The 22,964-nt window shown below is 54.4% G+C and overlaps 3 protein-coding genes across 10 annotated transcripts in view; 1 reads left to right on the top strand and 2 right to left on the bottom strand.

Moving 5' to 3' along the window:
* ZC3H18 (zinc finger CCCH-type containing 18) overlaps positions 1 to 14,802 on the bottom strand; it is a 47,289-nt gene extending 32,487 nt beyond the window's left edge. For 2 of the 4 annotated variants that reach the window (XM_071567448.1, XM_071567451.1), the window contains exons 1-7: positions 14,715 to 14,802; positions 14,307 to 14,389; positions 7,491 to 8,104; positions 4,539 to 4,623; positions 2,608 to 2,756; positions 2,055 to 2,147; positions 1,349 to 1,506 (exon numbers count right to left, since the gene is read on the bottom strand). In XM_071567448.1, the coding sequence (XP_071423549.1) occupies positions 1,349 to 1,506; positions 2,055 to 2,147; positions 2,608 to 2,756; positions 4,539 to 4,623; positions 7,491 to 8,090 (1,085 nt within the window). In that variant the 5' untranslated portion in view covers positions 8,091 to 8,104; positions 14,307 to 14,389; positions 14,715 to 14,802. Of the gene's footprint in view, positions 1 to 1,348; positions 1,507 to 2,054; positions 2,148 to 2,607; positions 2,757 to 4,538; positions 4,624 to 7,490; positions 8,105 to 8,781; positions 8,801 to 14,306; positions 14,390 to 14,714 lie in introns of those variants that run through there. The other 2 variants (XM_071567449.1, XM_071567450.1) reach the window with 2 other exon arrangements.
* An 85-nt stretch (positions 14,803 to 14,887) lies between these two features.
* On the top strand, positions 14,888 to 19,166 carry CIDEC (cell death inducing DFFA like effector c). 5 transcript variants are annotated; one of them, XM_071567456.1, is made up of 6 exons: positions 14,888 to 14,968; positions 17,562 to 17,634; positions 17,799 to 17,940; positions 18,040 to 18,189; positions 18,418 to 18,602; positions 18,770 to 19,166. In XM_071567456.1, exons 2-6 carry the CDS (start codon positions 17,585 to 17,587, stop codon positions 18,984 to 18,986), a joined length of 744 nt encoding a protein of 247 aa, XP_071423557.1. In that variant the 5' UTR covers positions 14,888 to 14,968; positions 17,562 to 17,584; the 3' UTR covers positions 18,987 to 19,166. The 5 variants fall into 5 exon arrangements, with proteins under 5 accessions (XP_071423557.1, XP_071423556.1, XP_071423553.1 ...); XM_071567455.1 differs by lacking the exon at positions 14,888 to 14,968 and adding an exon at positions 16,983 to 17,002; XM_071567452.1 differs by lacking the exon at positions 14,888 to 14,968 and adding an exon at positions 17,319 to 17,448.
* A 1,122-nt stretch (positions 19,167 to 20,288) lies between these two features.
* Positions 20,289 to 22,964, bottom strand: part of ZFPM1 (zinc finger protein, FOG family member 1) — a 37,112-nt gene continuing 34,436 nt past the window's right edge. The window contains exon 10 of the mRNA XM_071567342.1: positions 20,289 to 22,953. Within this exon, the coding sequence (XP_071423443.1) occupies positions 20,732 to 22,953 (2,222 nt within the window). The 3' untranslated portion in view covers positions 20,289 to 20,731. The remainder of the gene's footprint in view (positions 22,954 to 22,964) is intronic.

Genomic DNA, 22,964 nt, shown 5'->3' with positions numbered 1-22,964 from the left:
GCAACAAATTGTGTCTGACAAAAATTACCATTTTCTAGACTTTGCAGCAGCAGCACCTTCATAATTTTTAGCTTTACACACAATGGAGGTATTTTGTTGCCACAGTCTGCTTCCAGATCTTTGAATTTTCAGGCATTCCAGTTGTTTGATGGCTTTGTTTGACACTGGCTACGTGCAATGTTGGGGGGTTTGACTGTATGAAAACCAGTCCTGTGCTTAATACAACAATTCCCCCATCAGTGAGGCCCAGATGCTGCTGGTGGTGTGCACAGACAGTCATCCAACAAGGACAATGTCTGCACAACCCCCAGAGCACTGGGGATAAATCCCAGTGCCACACAAAGCCTTCTCAGAGGAGCAGAAGAACAAGAGCTATTTCAACCCAGGAAAATATTAGTAATTTTAAAAATTCTTTTGTTTCAGGCTGTAGAACTGAAGACACAGGTTTTTCTTTAGAACAGGGAAAGGAATTGCACTACAGAGCAAATCAAGGACTGTGGAACAAAAGCTTAACCCACTCCTTACTCCTTTCCAGAGTTCTTTTGCAATTCATTCACTCAAAATTCAGCCAAGCTTTGCAAACACTCTGTGTGTGAAAATGTTTCCATTATCTGTCCATGTAGGAAGAACAGAGGATGCAGGAGTAAGGAGAGACAGATTCACCTTTATTCCTGCAGAACACAAGCCTCTCCCTCAAAAATTCTCTTCCCATTCCTGTTCTTGGCTTAAGAACTACTCAGCAAGTTTCCTGAGCCAAGTCTTCATCATTTTAAGTTTTACCTCCTTAAAAAAACCATCACCTAAACACTTAAATTTTGCTGCTTGTTTTGGCCTGGTAACAGCTTTGTTTTCTCACCAGTGTCTTAGTGCCCAATTTATCTGGGACCAGTTAAGATGCTTGTTTAAGACCAGCTGGGGGCCTTGCAAAGAAACCCCCAGCTGGGTCCAACCACTGCCTGCAGCCCTTGGACACTGAACAAACTCCAACTTTGCAGCCTCAGCTTTAATATCTGAAAATTCTCATGGCTGGGAGAAGCAAAAAGCAAGGAAAACCAGTCAGAAGAATGCACTGGTGTGAGGCAGGCAAAGCACAACTGGAACAGTGTCCATGAGGGAGCAGAATATCAAGAGATTGAAGGCAGGAAGGTTTGAAGACTACAGGGAAGGAAAGTGGGGTTGAACTGGAGCGAGTGGAGGCAGCTCAAGTTTTTAACCTCTGTCCATCCTGCTTTATGGAAGCTGTTCCCATTTTCTGAGGGGAGCATCCCTCCAATTTGGAGGAGCAAATTAATGAACACTGTAATCCCACCCATCCCTCCCATGGAGCAAACCCAAGACTGAGCCTTACGCTGGATCTCGGACGTCTCTGGTGATGCGATAATTCCAGTCACGGAAAAACTCGTTTTCCTTGTCAAATTCCCGCTCGTCTTCTCCAATAGTCACAGTGAATCTCTTCTCCTCAAAGTCAGGCTCCTGTTCTTTCCTCATGGTTGCTTTTTTCAATACCTGTCATAACATGAAAGCAGCATAAAGAGAGAATGTTTCTGAGGCACAGAGAAATGGCAACATTAAGAATCCTTTACTTGGGAGAATCCTGCCCAAATAAAGCACCTTCTCCTGCCTAAGACTCAGACTGTGCAGGATATTGGACTTCTCTTGATGTAGAAAGTGTAATTCACTATTCCATGAGCTCAGAACAGCAGGAAATAGGAGTTTCACCCCTGCTGAGCCCATTTCTGCAGAGATCAGACACAGAGAAACAGGTACTGAAGTGAGGGAAATTGGATCAGCTTAAACCTTTGCTTTGTGAAAGGCTTCAATTCAAGGCCACAAATTCCTTGTATTTTTAAATATAAACCCCTCAGACCTGGATAGCAGCTCCTCTTGGCTGCATAACAACTGTGATAGACAACAAACATAATCAACAGATTAAAAGGCAAAAGGAAGAGGGAAACAGCAAGACACTGGTGCTCAAAAAAGAGCTCTTGCAGCATCCTGCTCCCAAACAGGCCAGTGGATTTTGGGGACAGCAGCTCCCTGAGGAAAACACTCACCTCTTTAGCGTGCCGGAGTCCTCTCTCCCAGGCACTTTCTGTTGGAGGGTCTGGAGGAGGTGGGGGTAAGATTTCATCAACCACTGGCCCTCCCTGCAGAAAGGGGAGCAGAGGAAGGAGACAGAACTTGAGTTAGTTTTAAGTAGCAAATTTATGCTTTGTAAAGTCACCTCAGAGTTATCTCCAAATACTCTGGAGATGCCTCAGGAGAATGTAAGCTGGGAAACACATGGAAAATTATTCCCTTCTATAAGCAACTCCAAGATCACCTCTTAAAAATCACATATCCAATTTTGGGTTGAATTTTGCTGAAGTAATAGCTCAAAAAAGATACTTCTCTAGAGCAAGAGAAATATCATAGAATGACAGAACCACAGGATGGTTTAGGTTGGAAGGGACCTTAAAACTCATCTTGTTCCAACCCCTGCCATAGAAAAGGGACACCTTCCACTATCCCACGTTGCTCCAAGCTCCGTCCATCCCGTCCTTGGACACTTCCAGGGATAGGGCAGGCAGTGTAGAAGCCATAAATCCATAGACAAGGAGTCCATACCCAAGGGTTGGCTGGCATCAGAGGGTGAGGGCCAATGGGAGGGGCTCCGTTGGGGGAGAAGGGCTCAGGCTTGGAGATCAGTGAGTAGTTTCCTTTGTCGTTCACGCCGGGGTGGATGAACCTGCAGTTCATGCCCCAGGTGCAGTGACCTGTGGGGACACAGAGCTGTCAGACCCCTGCCTGCTGGCAGCCAGCACCTCTTCCCAGCCCCACAGCCACTAAAAACCCACCAACTATTTAGAAACCATCAAAGAATAATGTTGTTTGAGACATTCCACTTCTCTCCAGCTTTGTCAAGATTTACCTGTTCTCACACACATGGAAAAACACTCATCACCTCCCACCTTCCCAGAGAGGGGAAATGAATCCAGACACAGATGGATGAATGTACAAGAGCCTTATTATGATAGGGAGGAGAGGGGATGGATGGACACACACCATTAATTAAATACAGGAATAAGCCTGTGAGCTCCTCAAGTCTTGTTAATGGCAAACACTCCCAATTAGGAGCTTTACAGGAAACCTGAGGGCAAAGAAAGCACCAGAGTGCATCCCAAAGAAACAGTGCTCTGGAGCTGCAGGCACAGAATCATGGAATGGGTTGAGTGGAAGGGACCTTGAAGCTCATCCAGTTCCACCCCCTGCCATGGGCAGGGACAGCTCCCACCAGCCCAGGTTGCTCCAAGCCCTGTCCAGCCTGGCCTTGGACACTTCCAGGGATGGGGCAGCCACAGCTTCTCTGGGCAACCTGTGCCAGGGCCTGCCCACCCTCCCAGGGACAGATTCCTTCACAGTATCCCATCCAACCTTGCCCTCTGGCAGTGCCTGAGCACCAAGTGTAGGAGCTGAGATCCCTTCTCCTGACACGAGGCCCTGTTACCCACGTCGAAGTGGCCACACATGAAGCTCTGCAAGCCACTTGTGCCACAGCCACAGGAATGTCAAGGACAAAATTCCCTGCCTTGAGGGGGCAGCAGGAGCAGCATTCCCTGACTTGATGCCAAATCAAAGCACAACTGGGGCAGATCCTGCAGCCTGAACTTTGACCCTGGCAAATATTCCAGTGGTGGGTCACGTTAAAGCCACAGGAACAAACAGGTCTCCCTACCCAGGGACTTCCCAGTTCCACCAGCAGCACCAACACGTCTGTCCAGGCACAGGCACCGTGTTTGACACCGGGAGACATCCAGGAAGCCACTGTGGGATATCTGGTGGCCACGGCTCTGGAAACCCCCACATTGCACAGGCCACTGACGCAAGGAATGGAGACTCCACCCTGGTCTCCACCCTTCTCCTCATCTCAGATTTTCATGAATGGTCTCAAGGGAGATTGCCAATAAAAGCAAATAAATGAGCAAACACTGAGATGAAGCTGAAGGAAGTGGAAGAGAGTTTCACTAAGTTTAAATAAAGTTTTTATAAAACCCGCTCTCTGTCCTAAAAAAAATGGCAGGGCAGTGTAAGACAGCTGCCATTCAGTTGCACAAACTTGAGGGATATCCTGTTAAGTGGAATTACAAAAAAATAAAACCATGGAATGGTTTGGGTTGTTGGGTTGGAAGGGACCTCAAAGCCCATCCAGTCCCACCCCCTGCCATGGGCAGGGACACCTCCCACTGTCCCAGGTTGCTCCAAGCCCTGTCCAGCCTGGCCTTGGACACTCCCAGGGATGGGGCAGCCACAACCTCTCTGTTTTATTCCAAAAACACCTGCAAGTTTTCCTTTATTTGCTTCCTCCAGGCTCAGCACACTCAGGGCTAAGCCCTTTTTGCATAGTGACTCTATGTAAATCCAACACTGGCCACCAAGGACCAGGAAGGTGACACTGAGGACACCTGGGGCAGAATTTATCAGAAAACAGCAGCTTGGTGGGTAAAAAAACCCCCAAGCAAGACAAATTCCAGCCCTTTGGTTTCCTCCAGCGTGGTTACCTTTCATGAAGAACCGGCAGGTGGGACGTGGCCTCACTTTTCTGTCATTGGGGTCTTTAACTTCTCCTTCCTCCAAGTCGTCGTCCTGGAACAGACAGACAAGCTGACATTTCACCTGGTGCATTTTCTGCAGCGACTTGACATTTCACAATATGGTCAAATATCAGTCACTGAAAACACACCCTGGAGCAAAAACACAAGAGAAAAACCATATAAAGTTAAAGGAAATCCCCCAGAGCACCTTCACGATGTGCTGTTAAGAGCAGGGAGATGCAACAGTTTTGGTGTTTCAAAGGTAAAACCACAGAATCCCAGGATCATCCAGGTTGGAAAAGACCTCTGGGATCATCGAGTCCACCCCGTGCCCGATCCCCACAGTGTTCCCCAGCCCAGAGCACTGAGTGCCACGTCCAGTCATTCCTTGGACATCTCCAGGGATGGGGACTCCACCACCTCCTTGAGCACCCTCTTCCAGTGCCTGAACATCCTTTCCATGAAGAAATACCTCCTGATGTCCATCCTGGACCTCCCCTGGCACAGCCTGAGGCTGTTTCTCTTTGTCCTATCACTGGTTGCTGGGAGCAGAGGACATCAGGAGTTTGGACATCCTGAGGCTGCACCACAGACCAAGGTTTTAACTGCATCATTTTACCTGATACACTAAAGGCTGAAAGTCACCTGTGGATTAGTCACACATATTCCTCCAGTCCTCTCCAGCAACAATTTGACACTTTTCCTTCTACTCCTCAGCTCCACACTGGAGTTGTGAACCAGCTCAGACAAAACTCTGTGTCATTCCCAGGCACAGCAGCCCCAGGAATTCATTCTGGGAGCTGGAGGCTGCTCCAAGATTAAGAACTGCAGGGAATGAGTGTGAAATAACAAAACAGCTCCAGAAGTTACTGGAACTTTCAAGTACCAACCTCTGCCTTTGTTCTCCAGGGAAAAAAAACAACCTTCCCTGGCTCTGTCAGGCTGCACCTGGAAAGCCAAAGTCAGCTGGTGATGCCAAAGGCAAAAGTATAAATGACCAGAGAGTTATCTGAGGTTATGAGGGAAGAAAATCAGGTTTTTTGGATAAAAGACACCCAGGTCTTCCCTCTCTCTGCCTCCATTTCTCTGTTTCCAGCACTTGAAACTGAGCTGGAGAGGGAGAATCTGGATAGGCCTTCCCTGTGCCTGGCAATCACAGCAACAGCACTTTGATGTGTGGAAAAGATGAGGAAAATTCCCTACTTTGATCAATTTAGCAGCTGGAAGGAAGGAAACACCCATCACTTGGCTGTAGGTAAACAAAGGATGGACAGAGAGGTGGGTTAACAGCCTCTCCTGCTGCATTCATGATGGCCAGACAGGGAGAGCTCTCCTCAACAGCAACAGATTTAAAAGCCCACACTTATATTCCAATTAAAATTTGCATTAATATTTCCCTCCCTCCATACGAGGAGCCTGAAAGCAGAATAAAATGCAGAGTTCCCCAAAGCTGGGCATGGCATTCAGTGATCCATGAATGGAATAACCAGCTCCACTCTGCTGCTCTCAAAAGAACTGTGTAAAGTCTTGAACAAAAGGGGAAGTATTTATTTCTGTGAGGTCTCCTTGGAATCAGGCAGCTGGGAATGCTGTTATGAGTTAATGTATGAAAACCAGGGTACAGATTCACCTCCTGCTTTGTAAGGAGAGCACTCCCAGGAATGCCCTGGACTCTGAAGGAAAGCATTCATATTTTAATCAAGGAGCAGGCATGGATTCAGGACTCCAGGAATTCTTTTTTCACTGAATAACATGCTGGAGTTCCTTCTAACTGAATCAAAAACACATAAAACCTTTGGAAAACACGTGTTTAACAAAATCACCTGCTGGAATGGGCACAATGAAGGAAAACTCCACCATTTTTTACAGCAACTGCACTTGTCAGAGCACTATTAAGAGTAATAAATACCCAAACTATGATTCTTCAATAAGAAGGGAGGGTCTCTCCAGTGAGGTTTCCAGGAGCTTCCCAAGCACATGGCCAGGTCAGACACACAGGAATGGGGACTGGCAGGACACACCATGTCCCCTCCTCAGCTGAGAAGCCCCACCAGTGACCCCAATGACACTCCACTGCTTCCTTCCCCAGGATATTCCCACAACCTAATCCAGCTGTGCAGGTGCAATTCTGGAATGGAGAGCCAGCCAAGTGCTCTGGAATAGCAATTCCCCTTTGCACTCCCACTGGTCAGACTGAATTCCAGAGCAGGAGCCCACAGGGGGGTTTTCACTCTACTGCTGTAATCACTTTGTCCTGTTTTCATCCTCCTTTGCAGAGCTTCCCACCCGAAGACAAACATGGATGAAGTTCTATTCTCCCTAATCCCCAGGGCAATTAAACCCAATTTTTGATATTTTGGAATTTGTTCAGGATTGTGAAATAAGACTGCACCCCCCTGAACCACGTGCCAGGTGTTTTCCAGAAAACCCAGCAGCTTTCACTCCTCTTCCACACATCCAGATGCTGCTAGATCCCAACAAACAGTTCAGGATCAGGGATCTCCCTCACACACCTGATGATCTGAGCACCACAGCCACTCCACAGCATCACATCTAAACTGCACAGACAGCTCATGGACACCTAATCCGTGGCTCAGGGATTTACTGGCAGCATCATTACCAAATCCTCTGGGAGCTGAGATAGAACAGTTTCTTATAGCACTGGAGTCCTTTCATATCCAAAGGGTACAAAGCTCATTTGGGATGACTCTGACAATATCTGGCACAAAGATTTGGGACAACACATGGACCAGGGCTTGGTCCATGGAGTGGTCTTACCTCCAGGTTCCTGGCACACCTGGGACCAGCTAACATGGATATTCCTGTCACAGCAGGAAGGAATTGCAATCTGGGAGCCAAAGAGCTCTGAAACATGACCACAAGTCTCTCCCTGCAGGACTCTGCCCACCTCCTACTTACATCAATTTCTCCATCATCAATTTCTCCATCATCTTCCTCTTTCTTCTTCTCCTTGACTGAATCCTGGCCATCCTTTTCATCATCACTTTTGCTGCTGGATTTTTTCTCATCTTCAGCGGCATCATCTCCTTTCTCCTCTTCCTCATCATCCTCCCCAGCAGCTTTCTCCCCATCCTCCTCTGCAGCAGGAGCACTGGGCTCCTCGGGAACCTCCTCGTCATAGTCCAGCTCGTGCTCGTCCAGCTCGCGGGTGACAGAGGACGCTTCATCCCCGAGGTCATTTGTCCTGTCTTCCTCCTCTCCCTTCCGAGGCCGAGGGCTCTTCAGCTCCACGCTCTGCTCGTTGGTGTCGGATTCCTGCGACTTGGCCTCGCTCAGCCGATCCTCCTCGTCCGAGTGGTTGTTGTCGTTGTCATTGTCGTGGCCGCGGCTCCGTGCCCCGCCCGGCGGCTCCTCCTCTCCCAGCTCGCCGCCCTGGCCGCCCTCTCCATCCAGCTCCCGCTCCGAGCCGCTCCCCTTCAGCGCCTCCTCATCGGAAAGCTGCTGCTCCTCTTCCTCAGGAGAGCAGGGGTGTCGCTCGGGGCTGTCGGAAACGTCCATCAGTACCCGAAGGTCTGCAGGGGGAAAACAACTCTGGTTATGGGGAGCAAACTGGGAAATCAAGGAAGGCTCATCCTCAAGAACTTGTACTCCCGTGTACTGAGATGAGCTCAGTTGGTTAAAACTTGGTTGTAATAATGCCAAGGTCATGGGTTCAATCCCCTGTGTGGGCCATTGACTTAAGAGTTGGACTCGATGGTCCTTGTGGGTCCTTCCAACTCAGAATAGTCTGTGAGTCTGTTTTACCTGCTGAAGAAGGGAAAGGCGGTTTGAATTCCTGAAAGGCCAGGCTGGGTGAGGCCCTGGCACAGGTGCCCAGAGAAGCTGCAGCTGCCCCATCCCTGGGAGTGCCCAAGGCCAGGTTGGACAGGGCTTGGAGCAACCTGGGCTGGTCGAATCACAGAATCAATTGGGTTGGAAAAGACCTCGGAGATCATCAAGTCCAACCCTTGGGCCAACTCCAGTCCCTTTACCAGATCATGGCACTCAGTGCCACGGCCAAGCTCAGGTTAAAAACCTCCAGGGATGGGGAATCCACCCCGTCTCTGGGCAGCCCATCCCAATCCCTGAGCACTCTCTCTGCAAAGAATTTCTTTCTGCTCTCCAACTTCAACTTCCCCTGGCAGAGCTTGAGCCCATCGTGCCCCCTTGTCCTATTGCTGAGTGCCTGGGAGAAGAGACCAACCCCCACCTGGCCAGAACTTCCCTTCAGGGAGTTCCAGACAGTGATTAAGGTGTCCCTGTCAATGGCAGGGGGTGGAGCTGGATGATCTTTGCGGTCCCTTCTGGCCCAAACCATTCTGGGAGTCCATGAATTCACAAACATGGCTCCTCACAGCATCTTCAAGAAGGAAATACAGTTTAAATTGCACAAAGAACAGATTCTAATACTGTCCCAGACCAGAGTGAGCTACTCTTGACATATGATGGAGCTTGAGGTTGGAATTCCACAGAACAGGAACTGGAAGGGACCTTCAAGCTCATCCTGTTCCACCTCCTGCCATGGGCAGGACAACTCCCACCAGCCCAGTACCTGCCTGTGCTCTACTTGTCCTCAAAAGTGCACATTGATCAATCAGCTCATTGATAAACATAAGGGTGATCTCGACATCAACAGGGCCCAGAGAAGCAGAGAAGTCCCATTTGGAGCATCCCACCAGCTCCTCTTGTTTTTCTGCACATCTGAAGGTGGTTCTTGCTCACAAGTTTTGATTTCCTGACAAGTTCAAAGCCAAATTAAAGGCAGCAGCTCCCTCCTCGTGCCAGAGGCTCTGAGCAGTTCAACAGGATGAGTCTGAACCAAATTATACCCTGACTGAGCACACAAAAGCTTGATGCTGAGTTCATAAATCCTTGGACATATTATTGGCTTCAAGAGGGAGTTCAGAGCAGGGATTTTAATTGCCCAAGTGCCTGAGAAGTTACTTTGTGTGAACACAAAGGTCAGCCCAGAGAGCCACCAGAAATATCAAAGCTGTCAGGGGGCACTTGGACTCAGGAAATTTGTTTTCTGATTTCTTGCAAATAAGCAGCATCTAAAAAAAAAGAAGAAGCATTTAAGTGAAGCAAATGCCTTTTTGTGTTTGACATGGAGACCTTTGGAGGGATGGGGAAAAGCAAATGTTCCCCACACCAGCTCAGCTGTGAGGAGAAAACATTCACCTCACAGCTATTAAAGCTCTTATAAAACCCCAGAGCATCCAGCAGTTGTAATAATTTCCTATTAATTTCCATCAGCAGAAATGATAAGAAACACAATAAATGATGGCCCAAGTGAAAAGAGTTCACAAAATCCAGGCAGGGTTTTTTTTTTGGGGGTGGATTTCCCCAATTCCCAGCAGGTTTCCCTTTAATATCAGCCTTTACATCCTCCCTGGTGAAGTTTCTCCATCACTTTTTATTCCAAATGATTTTGGGAAGAGCTCAGTCAGAATCCAAAGGCTGTTGCTCCAAACTGTAGGAAAAAATTCTCCAAAAACAACAAGCCAAATTCTGACTTCAATGTGTACCTGCCCCAAAGCAAAGCCAAGATAATCAAAGGTAAAATCAGCAGCAGGAAAAAAACTGGGAGGTGGGAATTGAATGGAAACCTGTCTGACTAATGATGGGACAGGACAGCAAGTTTCATTCCAGTCTGAAGTGTGTTTGCCAAGTGCTGTCTCAGAGTAATCTGCAAATCCCAATTTATCCCAAACTTCTGGCACCCTGTAAGGTTTTTTCAGGTGTTTTTTTAACCTGCAAAGCTCAGTTTATTCCAAATCTCTGGAATCCTGCAAGGCTTTTTGAGGAGGTTTCTAATCTGCCAATCACAACCTTATCTCAAATATCTGAAAGTTGTTTTTAAGGGTTTTTGGGAGAGGCTGTTTGGGTTCTTTTGTTAATTTGGGACTCTTTTATTGTTTTCTGTTCTCCTTTAGTTACACATAAAGACAAATATCACAAAACCCCCACAAAAATGACTACATGGAATTATTTTAAATCCACTTAAGTGGCAGAGCAGAAACCCCCAGATTTCACCCCTCACCACAAACCTGCATTTTTTCCTGTGCCTTAAAACAAAACCAGTTTCTTCCTGTCTTCAAAACCAGCTATAAAAGCAAAAAATTAACTTCTAACCTGCAGATAAGATGGTTTGACTTTAGCTCAGGCAAGAACCAGGGACATAATAATATTTCTCATGAGCAGCCTTTTATCTTAAAAAAAATCCTTAAAATTCAGGCACAGCTGCCTCTGGTTGCAGCTGCACAACCCTTTTGGTACAGAACTGGCTTCATTTGCTCAAAGTGTGTCAAATATTCCTCTCCTGCATGTTTGAAGCTGCCTGGATCAGCACTGGGAATTTCAAAACTCACAAAACCCTTTTAATTCCAGCCTTTCCACGCTGAGCTTTTGGAGCAAACATAATAATTAGGTGCATTTTCAGCCCCAAAAAGTGTCTTTTCCTGTCTCTGGGATCACTTGTGCACAGCTCAGGGAGCTGAAATCTCTTCAAAGCAGGTCACGTGTTCTCAGGGAAGAAACTGAGGATTTGGCAGCTCAAAATTCCCAACCATCCTCCCTGGTGGGAGCCAGATGGCACTTGCTGTTCCTGACAGGCAGAGCAAGACTTTCCCTCCAGCTGTTCCCTCTGGAATCTCTGCCCCCAGACAGTCCCTGAGTCCCTGCCAGGGCTGGGATCCAAAATATAAAGTGGGGAAATTCCCTAAACATGAGATCTGGGGCTTCACCCTCTTGTCTTGGAGGCAGAAAAGAGAAGGTTTTAACTACACAACTAAAGAGACAGAGCTGAGTTTCACAGCCTGAGCTCTGGAGTATTTCAAATTAGGGAATGAAGCGTTAATTGCTCCTTAATTGATCATGTTTCATGGCTTGCACGTGGTGGGACAGAGATGCTCCTTTTACCTGCCCATCCTCACCTGCAAGGACCTGGAGGCACCAAGGAAAGGTCCAGTTTGTTCCCACTGAAGTCTCACAGATTTAAAGTTTTCCCTCCTTAAAAAGGGGAGGAGAAAATCGAGAAGATGATAAAGAAGTTTAAATAATTCATCTGCTTCAGTTCCTTGATAACAGATTTTTCCCAAAGCTTAATGACATGCAAGATTTTTTAACTTTAAAGCCCAGCACTGAGATTAAGGAGCCTTGACAGGGCTCTAAAGGCAGCAAGAGAAAAGTCCTTTGCTACTTAAGTTGCTTTTTCAAACTCCACTTCAATATTGCAAATTAATCCCAGGATAGATTTTAAGTAACATTTTTAACCCTTCACTTCTGTCCCTGGATTTGGCCAAGGCCAAAGACAGAGGAGTCAGAGCTGGAATTCTGAGCAGCAATTTTTGCAAGATGAGGCCCAACTTCTGTTAATTAAACAGCACCAAAAGGTGCAAAATCAGAAGGAAGAAACTCCAGCCAGGTTTTGGACCTGCACCTTGGATATTAAGGATGATCTTGGAGGTCTTTTCCTTCTGGATTTGTGGCTCTCGGAGCTGTCTGGTGCTGGCAGGAGGCTCAGATTGCGCTTCTCATCACTCTGTGCTGTGCTGCTCTCAATTAAAGCTCATTAAGAGTTTGAGCAGCATCTCCAATTAAGCCAAATTTGAGCTTTGTATGTGTGGAAATAACTGTCCTGCTGCTGCAGGTGCTGAACTGGGAGCAGGTGAACTGGAACCAGTATGGAAGGGATGGCAGCACCTGAAGGATCCATCTGGGAGTTATGAGGGATTTGGAACAGCCACTAAGGGGAAAACACTCCATTGGGAGAATTATTTCATTATTTCCATTCATTCAATTCCTCCCTCCGTGGCTGAGCCTTTATAGGGTGAATAAAAAGCATTTCCCAAAATATTTTATCCAATGTCCCTTGGATATAATGTGGGAACTGATGGTTCCAGCACCTCTGGTGGAGCAGGAAGGCACTGAGTACATATAAAAACCTGGAGCTTGACAGAGCCACCAGTTTCAGCCTTGAATCCTAGAAAATTTACAGGAATATGGCAGGAACCAAGTGCATTCCCAACTTCTGTCCCTTCCAGCAGAGATCTCACAGCCCTGGAGGTCACAGGATGGATGGGATGGAATGAAGGGAGGGAGCTCTTTGCTTTAGGCTGAAATCTTTGGGATAAAAGGATAAAAGCAATTTCCAACCAGTGAAACAGCTCCATGCAAAATGGAAACGTTCCTGTTAGGCTGATCCATGAAATCCAGGGGCTAAAGCAGAGCAGAAAAGTTCTGGAGAAAGGGGAAGTCCAGCCAGGAACAAGGAGGGAGCTGAGGAGAGGGAATGGGAACAGCCCTGACAGGACAGGTGAGGGCAGAAGAGCAGCACAAAGATTTAGGGAACAAAGACCTGGAAAAACTGAGGCAAAGCACAAACAAAGGGCAGGAACCACCATGGGATAAAATAGGGAAGAGCAGCAGGAACAAGAGGAGAAGGGAATAAAGTGCCTCGGGATCCAGGAAAGGAGCAACATGTCACACTTGTGCAGGACAAGAGCAAAACCACTCCTGCCTTGGTTAATTAACCCTGTTAATGACCCGAGTTTCCACCACCACACACATTTCTCTGCCATCCTGAGGGAGCTCCCACCTGGAGGATGCACAGGAAAACTCAGCTGCTGCCTGGCAAGTTTTTAATACCCAAAACTTTGCTGCTTTCCAGCACTAATTTCAGAGAGCTGCTGGTCAGAGCTCAGTTTGACAGGAAAGCTCCAGTGTGGAATGTTCCCCATGTCTGTGTCAGGCAGGCTGGGAAACCCCAAGGAAAGGCAGCTGGAGTTCTTTCTCCCAGCATCACTGAGCCTTCTATTGCTCCTCCCTGCAGCAAATGCCAATCCTGAGTTATCAGAGCCCCAGGAGAAGAGAAAGGCAGCACAGTTACACCTGTATCCTGCAGGATTTGGGGATAATCCCACTCAAAAGGCTACCTGGGTTCTGACACTGCACCAGCAGCTGTCCTGGTCTGACTGGGATCCTGTTCCAGAGTCCAGGCAAACCTTGGGAAGGCCAGGGGAAAGAAATCACACCCTGGAGATGCTGCTCCTGCTGCAGCTCTGGAAGAGACCACTCAGCTCAGAACTGAGCCCAGGGGTGATGGAGCCCCAAACCCAGCTCAGAGCTGAGCCCAGGGGTGATGGAGCCCCAAACCCAGCTCAGAACTGAGCCCAGGGGTGATGGAACCCCAAACCCAGCTCAGAACTGACCTCACAGGTGATGGAGCCCCAAACCCAGCTCAGAACTGAGCCCAGGGGTGATGGAGCCCCAAACCCAGCTCAGAACTGAGCCCAGGGGTGATGGAGCCCCAAACCCAGCTCAGAACTGAGCCCAGGGGTGATGGAGCCCCAAACCCAGCTCAGAACTGACCTCAAGCCCCAAACTGACCTCAGAACTGACCTCACAGGTGGTGGAGCCCCAAACCCAGCTCAGAACTGAGCCCAGGGGTGATGGACCCCAAACCCAGCTCAGAACTGAGCCCAGGGGTGATGGAGCCCCAAACTCAGCTCAGAACTGAGCCCAGGGGTGATGGAGCCCCAAACCCAGCTCAGAACTGACCCCAGGGGTGATGGAGCCCCAAACCCAGCTCAGAACTGACCCCAAGCCCAGAACCGACCTCAGAACTGACCCCACAAGTGATGGGGCCTCAAACCCAGTTCAGAACTGACCCCAATCCCCAATCCCCCCTCAGAACTGCCCCCCGTTGTGCCCCCCACCCCGGCCCCCCCTCACCTCACGGGGTCTCCTGCCAGGCTGGGGGTCCTTGTGCCGAGCCCCGGGCTGGGGCTGCTGGAGCTCTCCCTGTTCCCACCTGCCTGGGGAGGGGAGACCAGTCAGAGCCGCCGGGACCCGCGGGGGTCCGACCCCCCACCCCTCCCCAGCCCCCCCGGGCTCTGCCACAACACCCCCCAACCCGGGTGCGCCTCTTTCCATTCACACCCCCAAGAACGGGGGGGATTCACTGGTCAGCCCCCCTGCAGTTCCCTCCACACACCCCCAGACCCCCTTTCCCCGGGGGCGCTGGGCCTGCCCCCCATTTATCGCCCCATTTACCCCCCATTCACACTCCCCCCCGCCGCGCCTGGGCCCGCCCTCCCCCGTGCCCGGCGCTAGGCCGCGACGGCGCGGGCGGGGCCTCACCGGCGGGCAGGGTGTGCGCGGCGGGGCCGGGGAGCGGTGCGGGGGTTGCGGGTCCTGCGGGGGCTGCCGGGGCCGGCGGGGCGCGGGGGGCGGCGCGGGGCGGGCGCGGAGCGGCCTCTACTCGCGGCGGCGCAGGGCGGCCATGGCGTGACGTCACCCGCGCGCGACGGGACCGGCGAGGGGATGGAGGGGGCGGGAGGCGCGCGCGGGGAGAGAGAGGAGCGGAGCGCGCGCTCTTAAAGGGGCCGCGCACGGTAAGGGGCGGGGTTGGGGGGAGCACCGGGGTGGGCACAGGTGTGTGTGTGTGTGCGCGCACAGGTGTGTGTGCACGGGTGTGTGTGCGTACGGGTGTGTGTGTGTGCACAGGTGTGTGTGCAAAGGTGCGTGTGTGCACAGGTGTGTGTGCACGGGTGTGTGTGCGCGTACAGGTGTGTGCACGGGTGTGTGTGTGCACAGGTGTGCGTGCAAAGGTGTGTGTGTGCAGAGGGGTGTGTGCACAAGGGGGTGTGTACACGGGTGTGTGTACACGGGTGTGTGTGTGCACAGGTGTGCGTGCAAAGGTGTGTGTGTGCAAAGGTGTGTGTGTGCACAGATGTGTGTGCACAGATGTGTGTGCGCACAGGTGTGTGCGCACAGGTGTGTGCGCACAGGTGTGTGTGTGCACAGGTGTGCGCAAAGGTGTGTGCATGGGTGTGTGCAAGGGGTTGTGTGCATAGGTGTGTGTGCACAGATGTGTGTGTGTGCACGGGTGTGTGCACGGGTGTGTGTGCAGAGGTGTGTGCGCACAGATGTGTGTGCAAAGGTGTGTGTAAAGGTCTGTGTGTGTGCACGGGTGTGTGTGCATGGGTGTGTGTGCACGGGTGTGTGTGTGTGTGCACGGGTGTGTGTGCATGGGTGTGTGTGCACGGGTGTGTGTGTGTGTGCACGGGTGTGTGTGCACAGGTGTGTGTGTGCACGGGTGTGTGCGCAGAGGGGTGTGTGCACAAGGGGGTGTGTGCACGGGTGTGTGTGCACGGGTGTGTGTGCACGGGTGTGCGTGCAAAGGTGTGTGTGTGCACAGGTGCGTGCAAAGGTGTGTGTGCACAGATGTGTGTGCAAAGGTGTGTGCAAAGGTGTGTGTGTGTGCACGGGTGTGTGTGCACAGGTGTGTGTGCACAGGTGTGTGTGTGTGCACGGGTGTGTGCGCAGAGGGGTGTGTGCACAAGGGGATGTGTGCACGGGTGTGTGTGCAAAGGTGTGTGTGTGCAAAGGTGTGTGTGTGTGTGCACGGGGTGTGTGCATAGGTGTGTGTGCAAGGGGGTGTGTGCAAGGGGGTGTGTGTGCACAGGTGTGTGTGCATAGGTGTCTGTGCAAAAGTGTGTGCACGGGTGTTTGTGCAAAGGTGTGTGCACGGGTGTGTGCAAGGGTGTGTGTGCACAGATGTGTGTGCACGGGTGTTTGTGGATAGGTGTGTGTGCACAGGTGTGTGCACGGGTGTGAATAGGTGTGTGTGCACAGGTCCGTGCAAAGGTGTGTGTGCACAGGTGTGTGCACGGGGGTGTGTGCAAAGGTTTGTGCAAAGGTGTGTGTGCACGGGGGTGTGTGCAAAGGGGTGTGTGTGCACAGGTGTGGGTGCACGGGGGTGTGTGGGTGCACGTGCCCAAACATTCATGGGCACACACACGTGCACATGGAGGGGCAGAGATGAGCATGCGTGCACACACGTGTGCAAAAACGTGCATGGGAGCACACGGCTGCACATGTGTGTGCACACAAGCACACGGAGGGGCAAAGAGGTGCATGGGCACACAGGGGAGCACACGGGGAGGGGGCACACAGGGGAGCACACAGGTGTGCACAGATGTGCGTGAGCGCACACACCTGCACGGGATGCACGTGGGTAGAACATGCGTGTACCTGGGGATGGACACGTGCAGGGAGGTGTATGAACATGGATGCACACATGTGGAGGTGCTGACACTGTGTGTGTGTGTGTGTGTGCACCAGCAAGGGGTTAGTGGGAGTACTGGGAAGGAGCTCACTGGGGGCACTTGGAGGGGCTCACTGGGGGCACTGGAAAGGAACTCACCGGGGTCCCAGTTTGGACACCCTTTCATGCCCCACAGCCCCAGCAGTGCCAAGCTGGCTCCGCCCCCTTCTCTGGCCCCACCCCCTGTGGCCGCGGGCCAGGAGAGGATTGGCTGAGGCAGGAAGGGTGTGCCGGGTGGGCGGGGCCTCTGACAGGTACATAAAGGTGAGATGGGGTGGGTTGGAGTGATCCAGGGGAGATCTGTTGGTGTGTGCTGGAGGTGGGATTGGGGATTGGGGATTGGGGATTGGGGATTGGGGATTGGGGATTGGGGATTGGGGATTGGGGATTGGGGATTGGGGATGCACCTCTGGACCCCCTGTGAGGGTCCTGGCTGGAGATATCCCTGGAGCCCCCCAGCAGGCTCCTGACTGGATAAATCCCTGGGTCAGCAGGGCTGGGGATGCTCCCAGGGGTGTCACTGCCGAAGATCCCAGGGCATGGACATGCCCCGGTGCTGATGCCTCACCTTTGCTCCAGCGCTGACTCAGGGCCCCGTGTGCCCCTTTGCGCAAGAGCTGTGCTGGCAGGGGACTCTGGCCGGGCGGGCACTGCTAGGCTGGCCCCGGCCAAAGGGCAGGATCAGCCCCTGTAAAGGCAGCAGGGCTGGAGCTGAGTGCAGGAAGTGCTGGTGGGAAGGTCTCCTGGAGCAGAAAGGACCAAGAGGTGCTGGTGGGAAGGTCTTGGAAGCGCAGAGGAGTGAGCAGTGCTGGTGGGAAGAAGTTTCCTGGAGCGGACAGGACCACCCTTGCCCAGGGCTCAATCCCTTCTCTCCACAGGTTTCTCCGTGCTCCTGGCAAGGATGGATTATGCCAAATCCCTGAGCCAGCGCCTGGCTGCTCCTGTCTCCAAGTAAGTGCTGTGGGGCCACTGACCCCAGGACTGGGGACACCGGAGCCCTCCCTACTTGGGCACCTCTTGACTCCCCAAGTGATGTGCTGCTCCCCACCGAGTCCTGACGTGCCTGGGGACAGTGATGGGACTCAGGACACCCCAATCCCTGTATCCCTGCCCAGATGTGTCTCGGCAAGTGCCTCCATGACCCAGCAGCTCCTGGCGAGTCCGGCCCCGCGGCCCCGACCCTACCGCGTGTGCAACTGTGACCGCAGCCTGCGCAAGGGCATCATGGCCCCAAGCCTCGCAGAGCTGGTCTGCCAGGTGAGCTGGGCTCTGTCTGTCTGGGGGTCTGGCCCCACACCCAGGTGGGAGGTGGGCTGGCTGCCCCCACCACTGCTCACCCCCAACTCCCCTTCCCAGGCTCAGACTGCCCTGGCCATGCCGGGGCCCATCTCGCTGGTGCTGGATGAGGATGGAACTGCAGTGGAGACAGAGTCGTTCTTTCGGACACTGGAGGAGGGCACGGTGCTGATGGCCCTGAGCAAGGGGCAGAGCTGGACTGCCCCCAAGGTGAGTGGACCCCTGGGAGTGGGGTGGGAGGATGGTTTGTCCTGTCTATCTTGTGCAGGGATCAGGTGGGATGCTGGGTGAGCTGGGGTTGGCAGGGTGGGGTGCTAGTGGGTCACTGTGGTCCAATGCTTTCTAGACATGGCTACCAGCTACCGTGCTGGGATCAGTGGGGAGGTGGGACTGGGAGGGTTGGGTACCCCTAGGTAACTATAGCCCTGCTCTCCCCAGACTCCTGGCTACCAGCTGGGCCTGTCCCGCAAGCCCCCTCGGAGGATCGATGTTGCCTGTGTCACCTTTGACCTCTACAAGACCCACCCTCAGGACCTGGGCTGCCTCAACGTTAAGGCCACTCTCTATGGCACCTACAGCATGTCCTATGACCTGCGCTGCTACGGCGCCCGGCGCCTGATGAAGTGAGTGCTGGGGGCAGGGGATGGCTCCAGGGGTGGGCACACTGCCTGTCCCCTCTGTGGGGTGCCAGGAGGGGTGCTCACCCCCTGATGGCTCCAGGGGTGGGCACACTGCCTGTCCCCTCTGTGGGGTGCCAGGAAGGATGCTCACCCCCTTTCTCCCTGCCCAGGGAAGCCCTGCGCTGGACACTGTTCACCATGCAGGCCACTGGCCACGTCTTGCTGGGCACCTCCTGCTACATGCAGCAGCTCCTGGATGCCACTGAGGAGCAGAAGGAAGAGGAGAACAGGGAGAACAGCCCAGCACTGCCCAACCTCCTGCCCTGCAGCCTCCCAGCCCTGCCCCGCAACCTCCCAGCCCTGCCCTACAAGAAGATGCTGCAGTGAGGGCTGGGTGTCCTGTCCCCCATCCTTGGGGGATCCCACATCCCACTAGGTCAATGCCTGGGGCAGTGCCTGGCACGGCCTCTCCTCCTTGCACTCCGCTGGCTGAGTGTGGTCAGATCTGCTCTGGAATAGCTGCTGCTCTGTAAATATATTTATTTAAGTAAAGTTTTCCTGAATTGAGCTGCATCTTGTGTCATCTTTGTGGGGGGGACACACAGGACACTCAGCCCCTTGTGCTACTTGGCACGCTGGGGTGGTGGAGTAAGAGGGTGTGAGGAGGGGACCTGTTGCAAATACTTCCTAAGGGAGTTGCTGCCTTTGCCCTGCTCCCTGGCACCCTGAGCCTGGTTCCCACCTCCTGGCACAGAGCCAAGACCCCCTGGCACTGCTGACAACCACAAGGAGGGGATGGGGCAAACCCCAATCCCACTGGCCTATGGCAGTTGGCACCAAACCTGTTCTTGCTCCATTTAAAGGGTCAAAAGTTGTCACTGCTCCATGTGCCCCAGACTGCCCAGGACTGGCATAGAGGGATACTCCCCCTATCCTGGAGGGGGTGTTCCAGTCCCTGGGGTTCTCAGCCCCCTTGGCAGCCCCATGATCCCCCAGCCTTGCACAACGCCTGGGCTGGTGCTGCTCTGGCCATGTCCATGGGGATCACAACAGCTCAGCAGCTCCCAGGATACCAACTGGGAAACAAACAGAGCTGGGGGCACTGGGTTCCATTAACCTGGCACTTGGGGACTGTCCCTGAGCAGGGATGGGGAGCCCAGAAGGATCCCTAAAGCACAATCCCTGCCAGACAGGGTGGGACGAAGGGGAACAGCCTGCTGCCTGCCTGTGCTGTACTGGGAAGCACTGGGAGCTCTGGGGGTCCTTAGGGACATCCCCTCCATGACACACTGCAGGGGCCACACAACCTGAGCCATGCTCACCTGGGCACCCACTACAGGGGTCTGTAGCTCCAGTGCAGGAACTGCTGGTGTGGGAGAGACCTGAGCCCCTTCTGTGGCTTTGGGGGCTTAATTAGGCAGATAACTAACCAGCGATCAGGCTGCAGCCCAGCACCAGCTGAGCCCAATCTGGGGGTGGCTGCATTGCCCCATGGCACAGATATATGACCCCTTCCCTGGGTGACGTAGGTGTCACTGAGGTGTGCCAAGGACAGCGTGGGGACGTCATGCCCTGCCCTGCTACTGCCCCAGTGCAGGGTGATGGTGGCCATGGAGTGATGGTCCTATGGTGTGATGGTGGCTGTGCCAGCCCCCGCAGTGTCCCCCCCTCACACAGCAGTTTATCAGACATATTTATTTCTGTACACACTTATACACACAGTTCCCAGGGCAGCTCCACCCTCACCCTCAATGCTGTCTCTGTGCAGGGTCCGCTCTGCAGTGGGGGGCACTCCCATGTTTTCTGGAGTCCAGACACCCCATTCCAACCCTGTAGTGTCTACCTGGGGCAAAGCCCTCCACAGCCCCCAGGGCAAGGCTGTGCATCTTTGCTCTGCCTCAGCTTCCCTGCCTGCAGCAGGGGCAGAGGTGGGGGCTGACCCCCCCCACCACAGGGTCCTCAGACCCCCGAGCCGGGCTGAAGTTTGGGGCTCCAGATGCTGAAGCTGCCCCAGTGGAACTTCCTGGGGGGTCCTTCATCACATCACCTCCTGCAAGGGGGGTGTCAGGCACGGGCCCCCTGACCCCCAGCCCCTGCAGCCCCCTGAGCAGTGGTGGGGGGCAGTGGGGGGGTTACTTGACATGCTCAGCAGCGTGGGAGGAACAGTAATACTTCTTGTGGGCGATGAAGGTGGAGAGGCTGCTGAACTTGATGTTGCAGAGGCGACAGTACCTGTGGTTGCCGTTGGGCACGGGGCCTGGCACAGCCTTGGCCGGGGGGGTCTGCACCCCCCTGTCCGTGTAGATGGGGGGCGTGGGGGGCTTGTGGGCGCCTTCCCGCAGTGCCTCGGGGGCTCCGGGCGAGGTGGGGGGCCGGGGTGACACGGGGGGCCGGGGGCTGCCCCCGCCATCCCGGCCCTCCTTGGCACTGCAGCTGTCCCGGCGGAGGCGGGGGGCAGGTGGGCGAGGGGGTGACGCCGCGGGCAGAGGGGGCTCGGGCGTCCTGCTGGCACCGGGGGCCAGGGTGTCAGGGACCCCCTGCCCAGCCACCGCCGGCTTGGCCACGAAGAGCCCGTGGGCATTACGGAAGTGCTCGAGGAGGTCACCCTTGATGGCCCCGTTGAGGGGACAGTAGGGACAGGCAGCGAGGGGTCCCTTCGCCCCTGGGGGTGGCAGGGGACTCTTGGGGTGACGCTGTAGTGAGTCCACCCCGGGGAAGGGGATGCCAGGGCTCCCCGTTGGTGCCGCCCTCACCCGCACACCTTCGGGGTCCCCCTCGCTGGGGCTGCCAGGGCTGTGCCGGCCCTTGAGCTGGGTGGGCATGGCCCCCTTCATCTTCTGGAGGTGCTCGAGGGTGCGGGGCTGCAGCGGTGTCGCCGGGCACTGGTACTTCTTGTGCACCAGGTAGGCGTCGAGGCTGTTGAAGCTGATGCGGCATGCGGTGCACTCATGGTAGTCGGCCAAGGGCAGCAGCGGTGCCGGTGCCGGTGCTGGTGCGGGTGCCAGCTCACTCTGCCACCGCGGCTTCTTGCTCAGGTCGATGGGACCCTCGGCATCGGGGCTGGTGCGGGGCGAGGGGGCAGCGCCAGGTGGGTCGGGGGCTGGCGGCGGGTCAGGGGCCGGCGGGGGCTCGGCGGGTCGGTGAGTGGCCCCGTGGATCTCGTAGAGCTTGCGGCGCTTGCGGGTGCGCAGGGGCTGGGGCAGGAAGGGCACTTTGGGGGCAGCGGGGCGGCGCAGGGGCGGGTCATGGCGGGAGGCGCAGTAGAAGCGCTTGTGCACCACGTAGGTCTCGTGGCGGCTGAAGCGGATGTTACAGGCCTCGCACAGTGTCTTGCTGGGGTCCTCATCCCCCTCGTCCCCCGCCGAGCTGCCGGGGCTTTGGCTGTCCTCGCTGCACCGCCCGGAGCCCCCCTCCGCCTCGGGGGACCCTGCCTTGCCAACCCCTTCTTCTGCCTTCACCTCTGGAGCTGTGCTCGGTGGAGTGGCATCGCGGCCGGTGTCCCTGTCCCCTGCCAGTGTCCCCTGCCCATTGCCCATTGGGGGGGACAGCAGAGTCCCTGGGGTGGGAGGACCCTTTGGTGCTGCAGGGGGGCCTTTGAGCTTGCGTGCCCCGGCTGGGCTGTCCTCGGCCAGGTGCCGGCTGGAGCAGTAAAGGCGCTTGTGCACGTAGTAGTTGTTGATGTTGTTGAAGGTGATCTCGCACTCGAAGCAGGTGGCACCCTTGGGCACCGGCGTGCCCGTGTAGATGGTGGGTGGCACTGTGCCCCCATGGCCCTGCTTCAGCCGGCTGTGTACCAACTCCGACATCTTTGCCAGGATCTCCGACGCCTGTGGCACCACCGCGGCTTCGTGGCCGAACACGTACTGGGGGAGGAAGACGGTGCCGCCAGCTGTGCCCGTCCCTGGCTCGCTGGGCACGGGGCTGGAGCCTGGTGTGGGGCTGGCGAGCTCCGACTTGACCTTGGCCGAGGGCAGGCTGCGGGGGGATGAGGTCCGGGAGCCGGCGTCAGGGCTGCCGGCCCCCTCCCCGCATTTCGGTGCCTCCGCCTCGCTCGATGGGCTGCCAGTCGGTTCCTCCTTGATGCGGACGGGCTCACCGGAGGTGGAGGATGATGAGGATGATGCTGATGAAGGCCCTTCCCCGTTCTGTGCCTGGGCTGGGGGTGAGAGCTTGCCAGCCCTGGCGTCGGGGGGTGAGGCAGGCGGTGCTGGGGGCAGTGTGGCGTCAGGGCCAGGCGGTGGGGCGGGCGAGGGGCCGGGCAGCACCATCTGCTGTGGCAGTGCCGGCAATCCCTCGGGCAGGAATGCTGGCAGGCTGCACTTCCGCAGGGATGTGTTGTTCGGCTGGCTCAGCCCTGCCAGGGGA

Source organism: Pithys albifrons, chromosome 12, assembly GCF_047495875.1.
Source record: "Pithys albifrons albifrons isolate INPA30051 chromosome 12, PitAlb_v1, whole genome shotgun sequence".
In the NCBI taxonomy this organism is placed as follows: Eukaryota; Metazoa; Chordata; class Aves; order Passeriformes; family Thamnophilidae; genus Pithys; species Pithys albifrons.
This window is presented reverse-complemented; position numbering and strand designations above follow the sequence as displayed.